Consider the following 15,844-nt stretch of genomic DNA (forward strand, 5'->3'; position numbering starts at 1 on the left):
GGTAATGAGTGGAGAACAGGAGGGCTTCTTAAAGAAAAACTAACAGGTCTGTGAGAGCCGGAATTCTTACTGGTTGGTAGGTGATCAAATACTTATGTCATGCAATAAAATGCAAATGAATTACTTAAAAATCATACAATGTGATTTTCTGTATACAGGGAGGGAAAAAAGTATTTGATCCCCTGCTGATTTAGTACGTTTGCTCACTGACAAAGACATTATCAGTCTATAATTTGAATGGTAGGTTTATTTGAACAGTGAGAGACAGAATAACAACAAAAAAATCCAGAAAAACGCATGTCAAAAATGTTATAAATTGATTTGCATTTTAATGAGGGAAATAAGTATTTGACCCCTCTGCAAAACATGACTTAGTACTTGGTGGCAAAACCATTGTTGGCAATCACAGAGGTCAGACGTTTCTTGTAGTTGGCCACCAGGTTTGCACACATCTCAGGAGGGATTTTGTCCCACTCCTCTTTGCAGATCTTCTCCAAGTCATTAAGGTTTCGAGGCTGACGTTTGGCAACTCGAACCATCAGCTCCCTCCACAGATTTTCTATGGGATTAAGGTCTGGAGACTGGCTAGCTACTCCAGGACCTTACTGTGCTTCTTCTTGAGCCACTACTTTGTTGCCTTGGCCGTGTGTTTTGGGTCATTGTCATGCTGGAATATCCACCCACGACCCATTTTCAATGCCATGGCTGAGGGAAGGAGGTTCATCGTCCCTTTGATGCGGTGAAGTTGTCCTGTCCCTTTAGCAGAAAAACACCCCCAAAGCATAATGTTTCCACCTCCATGTTTGACGGTGGGGATGGTGTTCTTGGGGTCATAGGCAGCATTCCTCCTCCTCCAAACACGGCGAGTTGAGTTGATGCCAAAGAGCTCGATTTTGGTCTCATCTGACCACAACACTTTCACCCAGTTCTCCTCTGAATCATTCAGATGTTCATTGGCAAACTTCAGACGGGCCTGTATATGTGCTTTCTTGAGCAGGGGGACCTTGCTGATTTGTTTGACAATCAGATTAAAAATGTATGCACTCACTAACTGTAAGTCGCTCTGGATAAGAGCGTCTGCTAAATGACTAAAATGTAAATGTAAATGTAAAACATAATGACTGGTTCATGGCACTTTAAAAGATAATACATTTTTACAGTAAAATGTAATCTTTATTATAAATCCCATTATACTTTTTTTTTTGGCTTTAGACTGGCCTCTGCCTGTGGCCTCCAAATCACTAACTCCTGTGTGTAAGACTTACTGACTGCATAGGTTAGACTCTTACTGTGTGTGAGGCTGTGCTTGGCCACTTGCTGGCAGTGAGGATGTAGTGACAGGCAGAACTCTATTGATGTCAGCTCTAATAAGGATGGCACTGCATTTAGAGAGGTTAACAAACATCATTAGCATCTGTCGCTAGCAGAATTATTCAGTCACTCTGAATAAAGAGCATCTCACTGTCTTCTGGTGCTCCAGATGTTCAGGATTGGCTTTAGTACATGTACTGCACGGTACGTCTGGCTGCTAGTGCTGTTGTTGGAACTGCCCCAAGCTTCAGCTTCTATCTCTAAAGTGGCTGTGTTTGGGTGGCTGTGAACGGAGAGGCTACCTACCGAATCCTTCGCCACCTTTATGGAGTGCCTTAACGCCATCTAGTGGCCAAAATCTGAAACAGAACTTCCTCTGTAAATAGACTTTCGTGTTGGTAAGACAGGTCAACTATCGCTTTTCCCATAAACCAAATAACAATGAACTCAGCCACATACACTGTGTGCAAATCATTTAGAACACCTTCCTAATACTGAGTTGCACCCCCTTTTGCCCTCAGAACAGCCTTAATTCATCAAGGTATGGACTCTATAAGGTGTCGAAAGTGTTCCACAGGGATACTGGCCCATGTGGACTCCAATGCTTCCCACAGTTGTCTCAAGTTGGCTAGATGTCCTTTGGGTGGTGGACCATTCTTGATACACACAGGAAACTGTGAAAAACCCAGCAGCATTGCAGTTCTTGACACAAACCAGTGCATCTGGCACCTACGACAATACCCCGTTCAAAGGCACTTAAACATTTTGTCTTGCCCATTCACCCTCTGAATGACACACATACACAATCTATGTCTCAATTGTCTCAATGCTTAAACATCCTTCTTTTACCTGTCTCCTCCCCTTCATCTACACTGAAGTGGATTTAACAAGTGACATCAATAAGGGATCATACCTTTCACATGGATTCACCTGGTCAGTCTATGTCATGGAAAGAGCAGATGTTCATAATGTTTTGTACACTCAGTGTATGTCTCATAACAGACTAAACTATTCCAAACTAAAAAAACAACATCAATAAATTATGAAAACATTTGGAAAAATGTCTGACCATGGCACAGAAGAAATATCAGTCTTTGCTAAGAAATTGTAAACTGAACAGAGTGATATTTTCATTTAGATTTAATTTTATAAAAAATATTACATACAATAAAATATCCAGTGCTACCATTTCAAAGACAAAGATCTAAAAAAAATTAAGTTAATTAAAATAAGAAATTATTTTGTTATTTTCAATAAGAATGAGGTGAATTAAGATTGGCTCAATGAGTGAGTATGATGTTTGGACTGTATGGACCGTATTTTCAGCCGAGACGCTTCAAGTCCACAACTGACACCTGTGTGTAGCCCAGTCCATAAAACACCCGCTAGCCTCTACCATCTAGGCATGTGTGTAGATCTGAAGAAAAATAGGTATTAGTGCAGTGAAAATTCCTTGCAGATTTTGATGAAGTTCCTAGGAGGTAAGGGATAGAGGCTGTTTCTGGACTGTGTCCACGTGTGTATGTGTGTCAGGAGTGAGGGTGTAAGTACAGGATAGCGCCCGAATCCTCAAGTTTTTTTAAGGCTTCTGCTTCGTGGGTAAGGTCATGGTAGGAATCCTGGAACAGAACGAAAGCAGAGCCTAAACATAACATCACACTGTACTGAAAAATCTACTAGCATGGCGTATAACACTGAAGATTGTTGATATCTGTCATGGGAGTTGAGTAAACTCCCATGCACACTCACCTTCATGGATTTCATGGTGTCATATCCATAGTAGTGTATAGGATGCTTCTGGTTTTTGGACGCTGGATATCCAAACCCAGCTATGTGGACCACATCACAGTAGTTGAGTGCCACGAACACGGCTAGGATCCCTGTAGTGGGGTGTACTGGTTTCTGTAGGCGTGAGAACCAAAACCAATGAGACCTACAGTATCGTAAGACGTGTAGTATTATGTTTAAGGCACTAGGGGGCAGCAGAGACCTGTAAAAACTCATGAGTCATTGTTCTGCACTTTTAGTACATTAGTTGGCATGACTGGTATATTACAGAGCAGTGTGCCCCTTAATTACATTTACATTTACATCATTTAGTAGACTAATGTATACTTAGACAAATGGAGATGGTATTAGGCCTTTGGACTTCTCTCCAGTAAAATGTGAGGCGTGTCCCTGGTTTGTTTTCGCTATTGCTGTGTGTTAATGATTACCAATGTTCATAGGAGCAACAGAGGGGAATTGTTAAATAACATCCCCTTTTCCAAATGTTCCACTCTATTTCACTTTCCAATAGCCTTTCCATTCTGTCCTTTAGGGGACAGTGGGGTGAGTTGAGCCTTTTTTGACATTCAGCATCACTCCCATCAAGGGAAATACAGTATTCTTTCTAACAAAGATATATTTACATTTTAGTCATTTAGCAGACGCTCTTATCCAGAGCGACTTACAGTGAATACATATATTTTTTTTTATACTGGCCCCCCGTGGGAATCGAACCCACAACCCTGGCGTTGCAAACACCATGCTCTATCAACTGAGCTACATCCCTGCCGGCCATTCCCTTCCCTACCCTGGAGGACGCTGGGCCAATTGTGCGCCGCCCATTAATCTCCCGGTTGCGGCCGGCTGCGACAGAGCCTGGATTCGAACCAGGATCTCTAGTGGCACAGTTAGCACTGCGATGCAGTGCCTTAGACCACTGTGCCACTCAGGAGATGGTATCTACATATATTTCAGGATGTTGTGTATCCCTGGAAATAATCAGAATTCATGTAAACATTACAGTTTTGAAAAAAAGTGGTCTCTTGGCACAACTTATACCGGGTATGGGGTAAAATGAGCCGCGGGACAGAGTAAGTTAAGCCGCCTACACATTTCTGTACTGAATGAAATACTACCACTTCCTTTCTAAAACTATTTTATTTCCAAAACACAATTCTACACAACCACAACCGCTTTTTAACACAGGCTTAAGCATAATTTAACACAGGCTTAACACCTAACAAACAGTTTGTACTGAAATTATGACCTCTTCCTAAATATTTGGTCAAATGATTAATTGTGTATGGTTTCGTAGAAACAAGGGTGACTCAACTTACCGCCTTTGGCACAACTTACACCACTCTCCCTAATCTGTTCCATGTAATCATTACCATTGGTTTATTGAACTACCCACCATTTACAAGGAAGCTTCTTGTTCAGGCACATTATTCCACCCTACTTTCTCAATTCCTTCCAATAGACCCCTACTGAGGTGCTAGGGGTCTGCAGTATAAATCAGCGAAATAAAATGAAAATAAAACAACAATACATAAAACCTTCAAAATGGCAGACCAATACTGAGTGCAGGACCCTTTCCAAGGTAAATGTCTGAGTGAGGCACTTTTTAAATGACATCAATATTGTGACACAGGAATAAAACTGTCCGTCTGCTCCTCCTATAGGTACCATGCTTTCAATCTCTTTCCCCTGGCCAAGGTGAGACAGGTCGGATTCCTGCGTGGGAAAAGGATGCATCTGTCTGTCTGTCTATCTATCTATCTATCTATCTGTGAGCGTGGCCTGCAGGACTTTACAAGCATGCTGTCTGGCCTGGACAGCCATCCCCGGGCCCTAAAGAGAGAGAAACTGGACCAGACCAGCCAAGTTCTCAAACCCGTGATTCTCCTCTCTTCATCACACTGTACGGGACATTCCTCCAAACCTGGTTCCTAATGCACTTAGCATAAGTGCCTTTTTTCCTGAGCCTGGCTGGGCTAAATCTGACATTCTGTGTGCATTAGCCTCATGTGGTCGGTCACCGAGCGCTCCAACTTCTGTAGTGCTTCGCATAGTTTGGACATTGGCCCATGGAGCCTTGGTGGGGGGGGGTGAATATTGTCACTGCTGTTCGCCAACCAGACCAGAATGGTGGGAGTCGGACCTTTGTTTTGGAAGGGGGTGGGTTGGCGGTGGGGGCTGTCTCACTGGCAGGGGCATTAGTTAGCCCTCTAGCCTTCCTCATCTCAGTCAGCCTCTGTATTGTACCAGGGGGACTGCCTGCTGCTGCTGCTGCTGCCGCCTTCTCACAGGGCATGTGGATGACTGCCAACATGGCACCCACAGGGAGGGGTGAGAGAGGCCCGCTCAGACTCACGCTGGCAGCTGGCTGACCCAGGAAAGAGACAGGGGAGAGGAGAGAGAGGGGGGAGAGGAGAGAGAGGGGAGAGGAGAGGAGAGAGAGGGGAGAGGAGAAAGGGGCCAGGGCCGAGTGCTCGGCATGACACCCATCCAGCCAGGAGCCAGCCAGCCAGGGTTGAGCTCATCTGGCCTGTAGGGCCACGCAGATGGAGGAGGGGGGCTTTGGTCAGGCTGCCCCGTTGATCGCCTGCAGGACCCCTTCTTTCCCACTGTTCCCTCGGCACAGACACCGGCCAGTTGTGTTTGCGTTTCAGCAGTCCAAAGAGTGCACAGTCTCAGTCTCTGACACAGAGGCTTGCTGGGGGAACAAACTAAACCAAACTAAACCTGGCTTTGTTCCATCTCAAAGACAGCTCCACCATGCACTGAACAAGCCCTCTTGGCAGATGGACCTCTTGGCCAATGAAAACATAATTCCACATTAGTTATAGTTCAAATCAATGTATCATGTATTTCAAAACCCAGAATTCCTCAGCCAAACAGACAATTGTACTTCAATTTGTGAACAGAAAACAGCTCAATGGCTTACTATTCAAATGTCATCCGTCACAATATTCTATTCCGCAATCATTTTTATTGATTCCATTAGTTCTGTTGTTCCATTCTGCATATGTTCCACTGTTATTTTGTGGAATTCCCTGCAGTATCGTTTTTTCTTGCTCATCCATTTCTGGGTAATCAGTAGAGCGTTTGGAACTGACCTTCTCCTTTCCAAACTGCAGCTGGTAGAAATGTATACAGACAGCACAGAACACTGGCCCCTGTTCAACAACCAATTATTTCCTAAGGATGTACTGAGAGGCCTAGAAAACATTAAGGACTTATCTTGTAATGAGTTTGACGAAATGGCAAGAGGAACAAAATGTACATTTGTGTAGTTATGTGGTACAAACACCACTCTTGACCTCCCAAGTCAAAAAGCCTGTTAGCTAAATCATTTACAGCTAAATTATATTCACTTTTAAGTGCTGTCGCTAATAAAATATTGCACCTTTTCGAGTACTGCAGTCTTATTCAAGTCCACTTCACATGGATTTATTTTCTTCCCATTTCCTGGTTCCCCAAGTGGCTAGGAGTAAACTGAGCTGGTCCCTTACCTGTTTGCTCTTTGGGTGAAGGGGGATTTGTAGCAGACTGCTGGCCGTCCCATACAGGAAGTGAGGGTCCAGCACCCGGATGTGACTTGTCCTGCCCAGCCAGATCTGTGGAGGGGGCTTCCAGAAACCTTTCCTCACCTGACACACACACACACAGGGCCACACACACACACACGCAAACACACACACACACACACAGGGAGGGAAAAGGTGTGTTGATTAGTGAGTGCGTACACAGAGCCCGTGTCTACACAATTGAGGCCCTGTTTAAGTCTCATTCTCCTCAGTTTCTCAGGGCAATGAAGGAGTAACGACCCTGTTCCTAATCGTGCTAATAGCGACCATAGCAGCCTGAGCTAAACCAGAGAGTGGGGGTGTTGGGGCTGCTGAGACTACAGTTGCATTTTCAAGTAGGTTTGGCAAGGCTGCCATTGATACTGTCCATTCTGTCACTTCGCGGATGGATTGCAAGTACCAGGGAAGCAGCTAAAATTGAGGTGTGTGTGCGCACACATCCAGTACCCTCTTCTCGTCGTACAGGATCTCTTTGAGCCAGCGGAGGTCCTGCTGTTTGAAAGGCACTAGGACCATGAGGGTGTCGGGGTCGTTGTGCATGCTGGGGTTGTAGTAGGCCGACTCGGGGTAGAAGAGACGCATAGTGGTCTTGTTCCCCACATCGTCCTCATAACCTCTGACAGGGGCGTCATTCAGCCTGCACACGGACACAGAGAAAGAGAAACCTTAGCCATTCACTTCTATAAAAATAGTCATTAAACAGAGTAAAAATACCACCACACGGTTCCTGTAGTGTAAATAGCAACATTCCAACCACAAAGGGTTTTTCTTAGTGAGGCTTATTTATCCTCTTTCCCCATGACGTTCCTTGTATCCTGCACCTATGTAAATTTGTTGGATTGTGTGTATCAATTTTGAATAAAAAGCCATTAAAAGGGTTGCCAAGTAACAGTGCTACACTGGACAAAAATAGCATGTAGGTGTTGCTAAGTTAATTCTACCGTTGCCACCTTAACAGTCGCAGCTCAAGTAGCCTTGTGTGACAAGCATATCACTCACACCATGGCTGGTGAAATTTACTACAGTTCAAGTGACCTTCATACTCTGAGTGATAGCATTTTAAGTTGAGAACTGTTCTACCCTCCCTCTTATGTAACAGAATGCACTGTAGTATGTATCAAACCATGTATCAAAACATGAACAGGGGTGAAAACCCCTGTCTAGTTTCTAGTGTTTAGGATTTCATACTTTAATACAGGATTGCTCTAATTGTGTCTGGCATTTTAAGATTTCTCCAGCCTAATGCAAGCGTGGGGAACATCAGGCTTGGTAGGAGAACAGAGCACCAAATGTCAATTAACTCAATTTCCTCTGCCTGTGAGATTAGCTTCTGAGAATGGGAGAAGTAAGAGCTGAGCAGAACAGAGCAAAGCAGAACAGAGCAGAGCAGAGCAAAGCAGAACAGAACAAAGCAGAACAGAATAGAGCAGAATGTAGCAGAACGAAGCAGAACAGAGCAGAGCAGAACAGAGCAAAGCAGAACAGAACAGAGCAGAACAGAACAGAGCAAAACAGAGCAGAGCAGAACAAAGCAGAGCAGAACAAAGCAGAACAGAGCAGAGCAGAACAGAACAAAGCAGAGCAGAACAAAGCAAAACAGAACAAAGCAGAACAAAGCAGAACAGAGCAAAACAGAACAGAGCAGAGCCGAACAAAGCAGAGCAGAACAAAGCAGAGCAGAACAAAGCAGAACAGAGCAGAACAGAGCAAAACAGAACAGAGCAGAGCAGAACAAAGCAGAGCAGAACAAAACAAAGCAGAACAGAGCAAAACAGAACAGAGCAGAACAAAGCAGAGCACAACAAAGCAAAACAGAACAAAGCAGAACAGAGCAGAGCAGAACAGAACAAAGCAGAACAGAGCAAAACAGAACAGAGCAGAACAGAGCAGAGCAGAACAAAGCAGAGCAGAACAAAGCATAACAGAGCAGAGCAGAACAAAACAAAGCAGAACAGAGCAGAGCAGAACAGAGCAGAACAAAGCATAACAGAACAGAGCAGAGCAGAACAGAAAAAAAGCAGAACAGAGCAGAGCAGAACAGAGCAGATCAAAGCAGAACAGAACAGAGCAGAGCAGAATAAAGCAGAACAGAACAGAACAAAGCAGAACAGAACAAAGCAGAACAAAGCAGAGCAGAACAGAACAAAACAGAGCAGAGCAGAGCAGAGCAGAACAGAGTGCATTGTGCCTGGATATGACCTAACCCTGGATATGACCAGGCAAAATTGCCTGGGCTGTTGGTAAGAGGCTTATAAAAACCAAAAATGCATGTGTTCATTCAAAGGCTATAAATCTGATTTGAAGAGGACGCTGGGGTGTTTTTCTGCAGGGTAGACCAAATCCCCCTTTTAAGAGACTGAGTTAACCCAACAGTTGACTGATTGCATAGAGAAAGGCATTAAAGCAAGGTCACCAGTCTGAGCTGGCCATTATGGTACAGCCCATTGACTGCATTATGCTTTCATGGGCAATACGAATTAGACTATCCCTCTTTTGAGGACAATGCATCATAGAAAATATTTAGTTTTGTACTGGATTACGGGAATTGCTATGGAAAAGGGCATTGGGGGACTGGCTAAATGCTATTGCAGTTATAGAATGTACTCTGAGCCATATTTAGATATCAAATGATATGGCTCTTGACTGTACTGTCTGCAATATAATGCACTCTATATACTGATATTGATTAGGAACACCATTCATTGTGCAGGAACATCATTGGGTCAATGTGGAAATAGTCCATCATCAAACGTAGTGCATCAGATAGATCTGAGAAATAAAACAGAAGTGGTGAGTCGTAGCAACAGTTCAACAGAAGAGGAGGGAGGATGGACTTAATGAAGATTTTTGTGGTAGAAAACAGGACGGAACCATTAGGCTTTATACTTACCGGATCACCACATCGTACTCGTTGATGACGCCCCCCAAGGAGCTGTTTTTAATGGCAAACCCATTTCCTATGACTGCACACGTTCTGCAGTCTAGACTGAGGAAATAAAACAAAATAAATTAAGTTCAGTATAATTCACTGCTTCCTATTATTACAATCCATTTACTTTAGTATTGCCTATACTATCCTTTTAGAGTTCAAGACCACTTTCAGAGGGGTGGCTGTAACTGCACACTACAGTACATTTTCCAACACTGCCATTGTAATAGTGACTGGTCACACTGCTTGATTTGACATTTGGCATTCTTGCTTGACATTAAGTTAATGAAGTAAGGCAGCTTCCTTGTGGCACAGTAGTCCACCCATTAAACACACACCACTGGGACAATGAGTCATTATGTTAACACAGCATTTACACTACAATACATTTTGGAGAGTTATTTTTTTATATTGCTCTCAGACACATATCAGCCATCGGTGGTTCTTTGCAATCGTAACAATTATTGTAAGAAATAAAGTGGTTCATACGACACACCAGAGGTTAGCAGCCTTGCTAATGTGGCTAAGAAACACTCATCACACTTACCTATCAATGCTGGCTGGCATTTTGTAATTGGCAATAACGGCTAAAACCTTCAGCAGCAGTAACTCTGGAAAAGAGAGAGGGATTAAAAAAGGTGTGATCACTTGGACTTACTGTAGATGCTGAGGACAGTTTGTTTTCACATAGAGAAGTCCATATTGAGAGGACCAATGACCCAGTACTGTTTCCAACTAACTAGTTGTAAACTCAACACATGTCACACATGTTTTCTGGAAAGGGAGCATAAACCTAGTGGACATTGACTCCATAATGCTTCTCAATCAAATTTATTTTATAAAGCCCTTTTTCCATCAGCAGTTATCACAAAGTGCTATACAGATACCCAGCCTAAAACCCCAAAGAGCAAGCATTACTTTATAGCAGGGGAACAGTGGTGACTTTTACAGCAGTAAACAGTATTACAGTATATTAATAATATTAATGTGATTGGAGCCAATTCCTATACAGTGGAGAAAAAAAGTATTTAGTCAGCCACCAATTGTAGGATTTTTAATGAATTTATTTGCAAATTATGGTGGAAAATAAGTATTTGGTCAATAACAAAAGTTTCTCAATACTTTGTTATATACTCTTTGTTGGCAATGACACAGGTCAAACGTTTTCTGTAAGTCTTCACAAGGTTTTCACACACTGTTGCTGGTATTTTGGCCCATTCCTCCATGCAGATCTCCTCTAGAGCAGTGATGTTTTGGGGCTGTCGCTGGGCAACACGGACTTTCAACTCCCTCCAAATATTTTCTATGGGGTTGAGATCTGGAGACTGGCTAGGCCACTCCAGGACCTTGAAATGCTTCTTACGAAGCCACTCCTTCGTTGCCCGGGCGGTGTGTTTGGGATCATTGTCATGCTGAAAGACCCAGCCACGTTTCATCTTCAATGCCCTTGCTGATGGAAGGAGGTTTTCACTCAAAATCTCATGATACATGGCTCCATTCATTCTTTCCTTTACACGGATCAGTCGTCCTGGTCCCTTTGCAGAAAAAACAGCCCCAAAGCATGATGTTTCCACCCCCATGCTTCACAGTAGGTATGGTGTTCTTTGGATGCAACTCAGCATTCTTTGTCCTCCAAACACGACGAGTTGAGTTTTTACCAAAAAGTTATATTTTGGTTTCATCTGACCATATGACATTCTCCCAATCCTCTTCTGGATCATCCAAATGCACTCTAGCAAACTTCAGACGGGCCTGGACATGTACTGGCTTAAGCAGGGGACACGTCTGGCACTGCAGGATTTGAGTCCCTGTTGGCGTAGTGTGTTACTGATGGTAGGCTTTGTTACTTTGGTCCCAGCTCTCTGCAGGTCATTCACTAGGTCCCCTCGTGTGGTTCTGGGATTTTTGCTCACCGTTCTTGTGATCATTTTGACCCCACGGGGTGAAATCTTGCGTGGAGCCCCAGATCGAGGGAGATTATCAGTGGTCTTGTATGTCTTCCATTTACCTAATAATTGCTCCCACAGTTGATTTCTTCAAACCAAGCTGCTTACCTATTGCAGATTCAGTCTTCCCAGCCTGTTGCAGGTCTACAATTTTGTTTCTGGTGTCCTTTGACAGCTCTTTGGTCTTGGCCATAGTGGAGTTTGGAGTGTGACTGTTTGAGGTTGTGGACAGGTGTCTTTTATACTGATAACAAGTTCAAACAGGTGCCATTAATACAGGTAACGAGTGGAGGACAGAGGAGCCTCTTAAAGAAGAAGTTACAGGTCTGTGAGAGCCAGAAATCTTGCTTGTTTGTAGGTGACCAAATACTTATTTTCCACCATAATTTGCAAATAAATTCATAAAAAATCCTTCCATTGTGATTTTCTGGAGAAAAAAATCTAAATTTGTCTGTCATAGTTGACGTGTACCTATGATGAAAATTACAGGCCTCTCTCATCTTTTTAAGTGGGAGAACTTGCACAATTGGTGGCTGACTAAATACTTTTTTCCCCCACTGTATGTTCCAAGACAGACCAGAGATATGACCATTCTAGTCTATCAAAAGCTTTTTCTGCATGGAGAGATAATACAGCCCAAGGAGCTGTTGTTTCTGATGAAGCATCTAAGATATGTAATAGTCGACAGAGGACATCCGAGGAAAAACGCTTTTTAACAAACCCGCTTTGGTCCATGTGGATCAATTTGGGTAAGTAAGTCTTGAGACAACATTTTGGAAAAAACATTGAATATCGATGTTTATCAAAGATAGTGAGAACACTTGGTGGCATCCTTACCTTTTTTGAATAAAAGCGTAATTAGAATGAAATGCAATTTCATAAACATGTTCCATTAAAGGCTTTGTGGGAAAGAGAGGAAACAAAGCAATTACACAATGAAATGAGAGAACATACCACTTCCTTTAATACCGTAGGGTAACGCTAATGTGGACTGATGCTGTCGCCAGAAGAAATCATCCAGTTTGAAGAAGAGCTGTGTTTGTCTGCTAATACTGTATTATAAACAGGGGAGAAAATAATTCACATTACAACCCGGAAATACGCAAGGATATACTGTACAGTTCCTACAAAATATTCCATACTGCCAATGGCATGGGGATATAAAGTATACGACCTTAGCCGTAATTCCTTCTCATAGTTCAGTGTAATCAATCCCCATGTCTATTAGGCAGAGAAATCATATTCATTATACGCAAAGCCGATTTCAATAAATGTTTCCCCTCTCAAAAAGTAATGTGTTTACATGATGTCATTCAGCAAGCATGCCCCTGCATAAAATCAACTGTTGGCATTTTTCCTGCCAAGAAGAAGAAGAAAATAATAAGTTCCAGTGCATTGGGAAAGTATTCAGAACCCTGCACTTTTCCCACATTTTGTTACGCTACAGCCTCATTCTAAAATGGATTAATTGTTTTTTTATCCTCATCAATCTACACACAATACCACATAATGACAAAGCAAAAAACAGGTTTTTAGAATTCATTAGCAAATGTATTAAAAATAAAAAACGGAAATATCAGTACTTTGTTGAAGCACCTTTGGCAGCAAATACAGCCTTGAGTCTTCTTGGGTATGACGCTACAAGCATGGCACGCCTGTATTTGGGGAGTTTCTCCCATTCTTCCCTGCAGATCCTCTCAAGCTCTGTTAGGCTGGATGGGGAGCGTCGCTGCACAGGCTATTTCAGGTCTCTCCAGAGATGTTTGATCAGGTTCAAATCCGGGCTCTGGCTGGGCCACTCAAGGACATTCAGAGACTTGTCCCAAAGCCACTCCTGCGTTGTCTTGGCTGTGTGCTTAGGGTCGTTGTCCTGTTGGAAGTTGAACCCTCACCCCACTCTGCGGTCCTGAGCCCTCTGGAGCAGGTTTTCATCAAGGATCTCTCTGTACTATGCTCGGTTCATCTTTCCCTCTCCCAGTCCCTGCCGCTGAAAAACATCCCCACAGCATGATGCTGCCAACACCATGCTTCACCGTAGGGATGGTATTGGCCAGGTGATGAGCGGTGCCTGGTTTCCTTCAGACATGGCGCTTGGCATTCAGGCCAAAGAGTTCAATCTTGGTTTCAGCAGACAAGACACTCTTGTTTCTCATGGTCTGAAACCACTTTAGGTGCCTTTTGGAAAACTCCAAGCGGGCTGTCATGTGCCTTTTACTGAGGTGTGGCTTCCGTCTGGCCACTCTAACATAAAGGCCTGATTGGTGGAGTGCTGCAGAGATGGTTGTCCTTCTGGAAGGTTCTCCCATCTCAACAGAGGAACTCTGGAGCTCTGTCAGAGTGACCATCGGGTTCTTGGTCACCTCCCTGACCAAGGCCCTTCTCCCCCCGATTGCTCAGTTTGGCCGGGCGGCCAGCTCTAGGAAGAGTCTTGGTGGTTCCAAACTTCTTCCATTTAAGAATGATGCAGGCCACTGTGTTCTTGGGGACCTTCAATGCTGCAGAATTGTTTTTGTACCCTTCCCCAGATCTGTGCCTCGACACAGTCCTGTCTCGGAGCTCTGCAGACAATTCCTTCGACTTGGCTTGGTTTTTGCTCTAACATGTGGGACCTTATATAGACAGGTGTGTGCCTTTCCAAATCATGTCCAATCAATTGAATTTACCAAAGATGGACTCCTATCAAGTTGTAGAAACATCTCAAGGATGATCAATGGAAGCAGGGTGCACCTGAGCTCAATTTCGAGTCTCATAGCAAAGGGTCTGAATACTTATGTAAATCATTTCTAAAAACCTGTTTTCGCTTTGTCATTATGGGGTATTGTGTGTAGATGTAATCCATTTTAGAATAAGGCTGTAACGTAACAAAATGTGGAAAAAGTGAAGGGGTCTGAATACTTTCCGAATGCACTATACATTACTGAGACTCCATGTGAAAAATGACATTCTCATCATATGAATCACAATCAGTTGGTAAACAGTGAGAAAATGTAGCGTTGTTGATCTCTATATTTTACAGGTCCTGTCTGAACTGAGCTGAGGAGGCCAACTGAACTGCATCGTCTAGTGGTTAGAGAAACAAATGGCTGACCCCAAGGTTGCTGGGCCAGGAGAACACAGATGGAGCATATCACTGTTGCACCCTTGAGCAGGGCACACAAACAGAACAGTTCCAGTACATACCCAGTTGAATAAATTGATAATAGCATAGAGTAAAAATAAATAGAAGAAGTGTCCTGGACAAAGGTACTCAGCAAGCCAGAGAAATAGATTTGTCCATTGTCCTCCTGAAAAAGTTGAATTGTTTGAATCGAAAGCTCCTTTAAAAACAGACTTGCTCTTAGGGGTCTGTTTTCAATGACGATCCATCAGCAGTTTCAACTTAAACGATTGTTCCAGAAAATGTACTTTACTGAGTCTTTGGGTAGAAAATTATTTCCTTTCATAATAAAAAATTGTTCCTACTTACAAAAAAATGCTGAATTTTACTGGTGACTGGGTGAAAACAGCCCCCAATTTCCAAAGAAGCTGGCACCTCACATTCCAGTAAAAGCATTGGAAGAAATTAGTTAGACTGAAACCCATCATCCCCACCCTCCTCGTTTTAAAGACAGACACTCCATTACTCACTTAAAATGGAGGCTCTCCCACTTCTGCTTTAGCCAGCCGCCGCACAGTGACTTGCTCGGAGTTGTAGGAGACTTGCTGGTGCCTCCATAGCTGAAAGACAAGCACACAAATCACCACAGTTGGAACAGAAACTGCTGACTTTTTAAACACTCAAATGCCCAGTGACTGTGTGGGTATCTATTGAAGGCCTAAATTGACTGCCATTTACCCACTTAAAGCTGTGGGTAGAACAGATGCTAGGCTAGGTGAATGGAGTGGGTTGTCAACATGTTGTGACTCAGCAGCAGGCCTTATTTCAAGGTTTCTCTTTTAGTAAAGCATAGATGAGCATCTGTGTGATTGCTCTGCCTGCCACTCCACAGAGAGGGAGCTTCCAGGCAGTAGACCAGGGCTGAGGGCTGAGGGCCGAGCAGGAGAAGCCTTACCTCTGGAGGATAACGTGGGAGCAGTAGTAGGAGACTATGAACAGAACAACAGCGAACAGTCTAAAGCACCATGCTGGAGAGGGAGAGAGAACAACCACATGCAATAAATTAGAAACCATCATATTGCTTTTCTTGTATAGCCTGTGGTAAAATCCTATTTTAATTATGGCATGAGATTGCATGAGATCCAATCTGCAGGCAGGCAGGCAGATTTTCACTTCCTACAGTATCACTAACATAACATCCACT

The 15,844-nt window shown here is 43.4% G+C and overlaps 1 protein-coding gene across 1 annotated transcript in view; it reads right to left on the bottom strand.

Annotated features, from left to right (window-relative positions):
• Nucleotides 1-2,436: 2,436 nt before the first annotated feature.
• LOC121567769 (CMP-N-acetylneuraminate-beta-galactosamide-alpha-2,3-sialyltransferase 4) overlaps nt 2,437-15,844 on the bottom strand; it is a 44,515-nt gene continuing 31,107 nt past the window's right edge. Inside the window, exons 3-11 of the mRNA XM_041878030.2 lie at nt 15,596-15,668; nt 15,171-15,260; nt 12,498-12,595; nt 10,145-10,208; nt 9,559-9,654; nt 7,116-7,305; nt 6,594-6,731; nt 3,061-3,213; nt 2,437-2,930 (exon numbers count right to left, since the gene is read on the bottom strand). Of these exons, the coding sequence (XP_041733964.1) occupies nt 2,841-2,930; nt 3,061-3,213; nt 6,594-6,731; nt 7,116-7,305; nt 9,559-9,654; nt 10,145-10,208; nt 12,498-12,595; nt 15,171-15,260; nt 15,596-15,668 (992 nt within the window). The 3' untranslated portion in view covers nt 2,437-2,840. The remainder of the gene's footprint in view (nt 2,931-3,060; nt 3,214-6,593; nt 6,732-7,115; nt 7,306-9,558; nt 9,655-10,144; nt 10,209-12,497; nt 12,596-15,170; nt 15,261-15,595; nt 15,669-15,844) is intronic.

This window comes from Coregonus clupeaformis, chromosome 6 (genome assembly GCF_020615455.1).
Source record: "Coregonus clupeaformis isolate EN_2021a chromosome 6, ASM2061545v1, whole genome shotgun sequence".
Taxonomy (NCBI): Eukaryota; Metazoa; Chordata; class Actinopteri; order Salmoniformes; family Salmonidae; genus Coregonus; species Coregonus clupeaformis.